This window comes from Phaenicophaeus curvirostris, chromosome Z (genome assembly GCF_032191515.1).
Source record: "Phaenicophaeus curvirostris isolate KB17595 chromosome Z, BPBGC_Pcur_1.0, whole genome shotgun sequence".
In the NCBI taxonomy this organism is placed as follows: domain Eukaryota; kingdom Metazoa; phylum Chordata; class Aves; order Cuculiformes; family Cuculidae; genus Phaenicophaeus; species Phaenicophaeus curvirostris.
This window is the reverse complement of record NC_091431.1, coordinates 74,990,284-74,998,303: the sequence shown is the minus strand read 5'-3', so window position 1 is coordinate 74,998,303 and position 8,020 is coordinate 74,990,284. Positions and strand designations below refer to the sequence as shown.

At 50.6% G+C, this 8,020-nt stretch overlaps 1 protein-coding gene across 1 annotated transcript in view; it reads left to right on the top strand.

Annotated features, from left to right (window-relative positions):
- Positions 1-1,243: 1,243 nt before the first annotated feature.
- The window catches only part of CFAP53 (cilia and flagella associated protein 53), a 33,594-nt gene continuing 26,817 nt past the window's right edge, over positions 1,244-8,020 (top strand). The window contains exons 1-2 of the mRNA XM_069880662.1: positions 1,244-1,312; positions 4,032-4,261. Coding sequence (XP_069736763.1) covers positions 1,244-1,312; positions 4,032-4,261 — 299 coding nt within the window. The remainder of the gene's footprint in view (positions 1,313-4,031; positions 4,262-8,020) is intronic.

Below are 8,020 nucleotides of genomic sequence, written 5' to 3'. Positions count from 1 at the left end.
GGCACAACAACCCTGAGCAGCTACAGACTAGGAGAAGTCTGTCTAGAAAGCTGCCTGGAGGAGAGGGACCTGGGGGTGTTGGTTGACAGCGACTGAACAGGAGCCAGCAGGGGCCCAGGTGGCCAAGAAGGCCAATGGCATCTTGGCTTGGATCAGAAACGGCGTGACCAGCAGGTCCAGGGAGGTTCTTCTCCCTCTGTGCTCGGCACTGGTGAGACCGCTCCTCGAATCCTGGGGTCAGTTCTGGGCCCCTCACCACAAGAAGGACGTTGAGGCTCTGGAACGAGTCCAGAGAAGAGCAACGAAGCTGGTGAGGGGGCTGGAGAACAGGCCGTATGAGGAGCGGCTGAGAGAGCTGGGGGTGTTTATCCTGGAGAAGAGGAGGCTGAGGGGAGACCTCATTGCTCTCTCCAGCTACCTGAAAGGAGGTTGTGGAGAGGAGGGAGCTGGGCTCTTCTCCCAAGGGACAGGGGACAGGACAAGAGGGATTGGCCTCAAGCTCTCCCAGGGGAGGGTCAGGCTGGAAATTAGGAAAAAATATTTCACAGAAAGGGTCATTGGTCCCTGGCAGAGGCTGCCCAGGGAGGGGGTTGAGTCACCTTCCCTGGAGGGGTTTAAGGCACGGGTGGACGAGGTGCTGAGGGACACGGGTTAGTGTTTGATAGGAATGGTTGGACTCGATGATCCAGTGGGTCTTTTCCAACCTGTTTTCTATGATTCTTGCACTGAGCAATTTCTGTTACCGACTGCCCAGCTCCTCATTTCCTCGTTTTCCTTTCCATTCAAAGGTTTGCTGGTCTTCCCTCAGCCTCCTTTTCTCCAGACTAAACGGCCCCAGGGTCCCTCATCCGCTCTGCACAACCCTTGTTCTCCAGCCCCTTCCCCAGCTCTGGATGTGTTCCAGGATCTCTATGTCTTTCATGGAGCTCCTGCTTTCTCCATCGCCTCCTCCCCACTCCGTCTGCTCCCATTCATCCCGCTCCCTCCCTCTCTCCCTGCTCCCTCTCCCTGCCCTCCAGCCCCGGGCACTCTCTGGCTCTGCGGCACCGTGTGTAACCGCCACTCTCAGTGTCTCTGGTTCCAGCCCCGCCCCGGGCCGCCATGACACCCGCCCCGAACACACTTCCGGCGCGTCCTCCTGTCGCCATGGCAACAGGCGCCGCCGCCATGACACCCGCGCGGCTTTCACTTCCGTCGCAGGCCCCGCTTCCTCCTCGGCCACTTCCGGCGCGTCCCTGTCGCCATGGCAACGGGGGACGCGGCCATGGCTGCGCGGCGGGTGCGCTGGGACCGCGGGGCCTCCGGGTGTGGGGTTCGGGGGCTCCTACAGCCCCGAGAGCCGCGGGGACACCGGGTGTGGGGTTCGGGGGCTCCTACAACCCTGAGGGCCGTGGGGACATAGGTTGTGGGGTTTGGGGCTTGTACAGTCCTGAGGGCACCGGTTGTGGGGTTTGTGTTGCCCAGAACTCCCATGGTTAACCAGTTGTGGGATTTCCCACTGCTCTGAATGCCCTGAGACCACTGGTTGTGCGGTTCCTGGAGCCCCGAGGACTCCCTTGGGCGGAGTTCTCTTGGGTTTCTGGTGCCCTGAGGACCCTGTCAGGATCGGTTGCCGGGTTTGGGGGCTCCCACTACTCTCAAGGCCCTGAGGAGACAGGTTGTGGTTCTCCTTGACGTACCTGGTGGCCTGGGGCGACCGCTTTCTTGGGCTCCCATGGCCCTGGAAAGGTCGGTTGTGGGGTTTCTGGTGCTCTGAGGGCCCTGGAAGACGCAGTTGCAGGGTTCCCGGTGGTTCCTGGTACCCTGCGAGTGACTGGTTGCTAGATTCTCTGTGCCCTGAGGGCCCAGAGGGGGCTGGTTGTGGGGTTCCCTGGGATTCCCGGTGCCTTGAGGCACTGGCAGGACCAGTTGCAGGGTTCTATGGAGTTCCTGGTGTCCTGAAGGCCCTGGGAGGTCTACTTGTGGGATTCCCAGAGGCTCCCACTGCTCAGAGGGCCCTGGCAGGACTGTTGGAGAGGTTTCTGTTGCCCTTAGGGCTCTGGGGGCTGAGGTTGTGGGGTTCCCCAGGGTTGCTGGTGCTCTGAGGGCCCTGGGGAAAGTACTTGTGGAGTTCTCTATGTCCTGAGGGCTCTGGAAGCACCAGCTGTGGGCTTCTCAGGGATTCCTGAGCACCCTGGGGAGGCCAGTTGCAGGGTTCCTGGTACCTTGAGGCCTGACAGGACCAGTTGTGGGGCCCTTGGGGAGCCCGGTGCACTGAGAGCCCACCTGTGCCTGTACAGGTGAGGTCGCTCCTTTCAGACATGTGAGGAGGTGCCCAGGGCACGGGGGCAAAAAGGTTACCTGTGCGAGAACGTGTGTTTGGTGGATGTAAAGCAGAACATAAACACCCCGTTGGATGGACAGGGAAAAATTTGAGACATTTCCGGGGTGGTAGAAAAGCGATGGCTGCTGAAGGCCAGGTAGAGTGAGACAGGATGAAATGAGATAGGAGAGAGGAAATGGCCTTATGTTGTGCCGGGGCAGGTTCAGATAGGACGTCAGGAAAATTCCTTCATGGAAAGGGTTCTCAGGCCCTGGTAGAGGCTACCCAGGGAGGTGATGGAATCTCCATCCCTGTAGGTGTTTAAAAGCTTGGTAGATGATGTGCTCAGAGATGTGGTTTAGTAGTGGGCAGGTATGGTTGGACTCTTATATCAAAGGTCTTTTCCAATAAATTTATTCTGAGCCCTTTGAGCTTTTCTGCCTGTGCTGTGCTGTTCAAGACAAGGCTTGTTGGGATCCACCCTGAGTTGTCCTGAACCCTCATTGTCTGGTGCTGTACGCTTGTTGTTGGAGGTCAAAGTAAGTTTAGTTATGGAACCTTAGAATGAATGCTGAAATTGCTTAGAGTTATGTTAAACTGTTGTGTGTACAGCTTCGCATAGAACTGCAGAATCATTAAGGTTGGAAAGACCTCTCAGGTCATCCAGTCCAACTGTCAACCCAGCACCACTGTATCTGCTAAACCATGTCCCAGAGTGCCACATCTACACCTCTAGGGATAGTGACTTCGCCACTGGGCAGCCTCTGCCAGTCCTTCACCACTCTTTGAGGAAAGAAATTTTTCCTTATGTCCAATCTGAATCTCCCCAGGCACAAACTGGGGCCATTTCCTCTCATCTCATCACTGGTTACCTGGGAGAAGAGACCAACACCCACCTCACCACAACCTCCTTTCCGCAAGCTGCAGAAAGCAATGAGGTCTCCCCTTGGCCTCCTCATCTCCAGGCTAAACAGACCCAGTTCCCTTGGCTGCTCCCAGAATCCCTGGGCTCCAGCTCCTTCCCCAGCTCCATTCCCTTCTCCAGATGATCCCTTTCTTGCTCCTGCTGGCCACACCATGGCTGATCCAAACCAGGATGCCATTGCCTTCCTGGGGCACTGCTGGCTTATGTTCAGCTGCTATTTACCAGCACTCTCAAGTCCTTTTCCACCAAGCAGCTTTCCAGCCGCTCTTCCCAAAGCCTGGAACACGGCATGAGGTTGTTGCATCCCAAGTGCAGGACCCAGCATTTGGCCTTGTTGAACCTCATCCTGTTCAAGGAAGGAACCCGGTGAAGTGGAAGGAGACCCCAATCCCTGAAACATCACTGATTGAACCATTGCGTGGACAGCGTATGAATAGCACATGGAGGTGGGATCTTTGGTTGTAAGGGTGGAATTGCCCAGGGTTTTGTTCATTTGAGGGAAGAGTCACAGCTGAAGCAGAAATAAACCAGCTCTGTGCAGAACCCAAGGTCTGAAATCTTAATTATGGAGTGAAACATGAGAGGCTGAATGTGTGGGAAAGAGGGTCAAAGGGGCCCCTGTTGGTGGACCTTGGTCTTGGCAGCCAAAGTCTCTGCTGAGTTTGACTTTCGGTGTGGCTCTATGTGGTGTGTGAGCGCTGGGGAGATTTTTCCTGGATCACTGATCTTGTCGCGAATTCAACTAAAAAACCATACAGAATAACTGGTTGTATTTTCACCACTGATCCGTGCTTTCTTTTACAGAGAGCCAAGCCTTCTAAAGGACAAGGGTTTCAGGGTTTGATCTTGGCTAGCAGACAGAAAGCCAATGAAGTCCAAAAATACACTGATTTCCTAAAGCTCTACAGCCAGTATCGCAGCTTCCATGAGTGGCAGCATCGCAATGAGCAGAAATGGCTGCGCAACACGATGCAAGGAAGAGTGGAGGCGACGATGCAGGAATTCCTGGCAGAGACTGACGAGAGAAGAAAAAGGTAGTGAACAAGAGGCTGATACCAATGCCTACCTTACTGTTTTCAACTTAACTGTATGCTAACGATTATGGGAAAAACACTTGTCTGAGTGCAGCTGTATGTGTTACACTCCTCATTGTGGCATAGTATTCATAGAATCATAGAACTGCTTGGTTGGAAAAGATCTTTGATTTCATCCAGTCCAACCGTACCTGTCCACTGCTACACCAGATCCCTGAGCCCCTGTCTTTTAAACCCCTCCAGGGATGGGGAGTCCACCATTCCCTGGGCAGCACCTGAGAACACTTTCAGTGAAGGCATTTTTCCTCATGTCTAATCTGAACCTCCCCTGGCACAACTTGAGGCCGTTTCCTCTCATCCTGTCACTGTCAGTTGGGAGAAAAGACCAACCCCCACCTCACCACAATCTCATTTCAGGCAGTTGTAGGCAGCAATAAGATCTTCCCTCAGCATCTTTTTTTTTTCCAGGTTAAGTAGCCCCAGATTCCTCAGCTGTTCCTCATCACCCTTGTTCTCCAGCCCCTTCCACAGCTCCATTCCCTTCTCTGGACATGCTCCAGCCCCTCAATGTCCTTCTTGGAGTGACAGGCCCAAAACTGAACCCAGGATTTGTGGTGTGGCCTCATCAGTGCCAAGTCCAGGGGCACAATCACCTACCAGCTCCTGCTGGCCACGCTGTTTCTGATAAAGGCCAAGAGGCCATTTGCCACCTGGGCTACTGCTGCCTCATGTTCATCTGCTGTCAGCCAGCACCCCCAGATCCTTCTTTGCCAGGCATTCATTATTCATCATAAAAAAGGGCATGGTCGTGCTTAATTGGTGGTGAAGTGTTGATGGGAGCATCACGGAATCAAACACAGAGATCAATGTGATCAGCGAATGTTCAATTTATTACAGAGCACCAGAAGCTTTTATAGAAAAGGCAATAGTACACGTGACCGGTATGTAAATCTTTTCTTTAGCATTGGTTAATATCAGTTGTTCACGCGAATACGCTGATTGTCTGATTGGTTAGTATCCTCAGCAACAATAATTATTAGCTGAACAGCTTTGCACGTACGCCACGTATACACAGGCTCAAAGTTTCTCTTTGCAACATCAGGGAGTTATTTGTTCTTGTACTCCCTTAATTCTCATGGGTATCGCTCTTCAGTTGTCCTTGGTTTGTTACTTTTCGTCTATCAATTCACAGGCTGGATTGTTCACATGCCCGTTTTCCATGAGGAAGTCTTTCAATATTCCAACAGATCCCTCTTTTTGTTTTTGAACAAACCAGGCCTGTTGAAAGATCTTAGAAATTGCAGCCATTATACATTTCCAAAAACAGGTAAAGGCAATCAACATAATCAACAACACAATAATCACAGTAATGATTTGTTTTAAAATCCCTTTTAGCCGAGCAGGTAGGTTAAGCAACAATCATCAAATGGGTTATGATTATAAGTAATTTTCTTCATATTGTTTCTTGGATCACTTAGCTGCTTATATATTGATTCAGAATGATCACTAAGGTTCAAACAACACATTCCTTCAAATTCTTCACGTCATGTCCTTGCGCTAACAACAAAAAATCAATGGCAGCTCGATTTTGCAATAATGCATGTCTAATACTATCTACATCAGTTAGTAACTCAGAGATCATAGGTGAGGTAAGATTAAATTGTTTTAGTGACCAGCAAGCAAGTTGCCTTACTTTTTTATTATTTCTCCTAGCTGCTGCTTGTGGCAAAAATAAAGCAAGAGCACTAAAAGCTGATTCAGACCAAAATGCTACTTTATCATCAAAAGTGGCATCAAACAGGTTTAGCAAGGCCAAATGCCGGGTCCTGCACTTGGGGCACAACAACCCTGAGCAGCTACAGACTAGGAGAAGTCTGGCTGGAAACTGCCTGGAGGAGGGGGACCCGGGGGTGTTGGTTGACAGCGACTGAACATGAGCCAGCAGGGGCCCAGGTGGCCAAGAAGGCCAATGGCATCTTGGCTTGGATCAGAAACGGCGTGGCCAGCAGGGCCAGGGAGGTTCTTCTCCCTCTAGACTCGGCACTGGTGAGACCGCTCCTCGAATCCTGGGTTCAGTTCTGGGCCCCTCCCCACAAGAAGGATGTTGAGGCTCTGGAGCGAGTCCAGAGAAGAGCAGCAAAGCTGGTGAGGGGGCTGGAGAACAGGCCTTATGAGGAGCGGCTGAGAGAGCTGGGGGTGTTTAGCCTGGAGAAGAGGAGGCTGAGGGGAGACCTCATTGCTCTCTCCAACTCCCTGAAAGGAGGTTGTGGAGAGGAGGGAGCTGGGCTCTTCTCCCAAGGGACAGGGGACAGGACAAGAGGGAATGGCCTCAAGCTCTGCCAGGGGAGGTTTAGGCTGGACATTAGGAAAAAATTCTTCACAGAAAGGGTCATTGGGCACTGGCAGAGGCTGCCCAGGGAGGGGGTTGAGTCACCTTCCCTGGAGGGGTTTAAGGGACGGGTGGACGAGGTGCTGGGGGACATGGTTTAGTGTTTGATAGGAATGGTTGGACTTGATGATCCGGTGGGTCTCTTCCAACCTGGTTATTCTGTGATTCTATGAAACTCCTTAATTTCCTGTTTCTGCCTTTTTCTTAGAGTTGGATTGTTCCAAGTATACAGTTGATGCATGGATGGGGTGAACATTGTAAGTCTACCTATATAGCACGGCCTACCCACCAGTTTATGTGGAATGCCATTCCAAGCTCTATCACCACAGATTAAAAACAAGCCTGGTGGCAACATCACACTGCCGTTTGTGTGTACGTCTATGTTCTGGTTCCCCTCTGGCCACAGGGGTAATCCCGTAACATTCTGCTATCCAATGTAATAACTACGTGGCCTTTCTTTTTCCTTCTTTATAGTAACAGCATCTCCAAATGATATTGCTCCAGAGCCATTATAGGGTTGCAATCCTAGTCCAGTACAATTAGGGAGTAACAAAATATTAGAAAATTCCCAAGGGGGTAAAGAAAACATTAAATCTAATTCTTGTAAAGGGAGTCGTGTGAAGTTCCAGAGATTTTCTACAAACATTTGCTGTTTAGTGCCACCCAAAATAGTAGGCCACCATTGCCCTCCGGTTACTACGCGTTCACTGTCATTCTGGCTATTGGTTAGCTTACTATTCCACTTGATAAAAGCTTGTGTAAAGTTTGTAACATTATACCATGCCGTAAAAGAAGAATTTGGATCAAATTCATCAAAAGGATAACTGATTAAGCATGTACGAAATGGATCGTTTGGTGTTGCTAAAGACAGACAGAAATCTGTCTGCCCTGTTTGTTTAGCCCATGTTACCCATATGTTTTGTCATGGATCCATCTGAAAAACAGAAATTGTAACGTGACCGGTCATAACAAGCATTAGCAATGTACTTAATCCAAGTCGCTTCCTTGATTTGCGGCATCTCCGTTCCAAGGCCAAACCCATTTCACCGGAATCTATCGAACACCTTCTCCTGTAAGTAAACACATATATCCTCTGCCTGTTAGTTGTACTTCTGCTGGTTCTTTCCATATACCTGTTCTGACATCTTTACATTCTACTAAAATTTTTTGGTTTTCCTCCTGACATCCAGACTTCAAAGTGCTACTATGTATAATCATCGGGGAGTCTTGTTCCTGTTAAACGCAAAAAATTTAAAACATAAAATGCTTTATGTAATCTCTCTGAAGGACCTAAGGATTCTCCCTCTTTTTGTTTTTGAAGCTGATGCTTCAGGGTTTGATTAGCACACTCAACCATTGCTTGCCCTGTA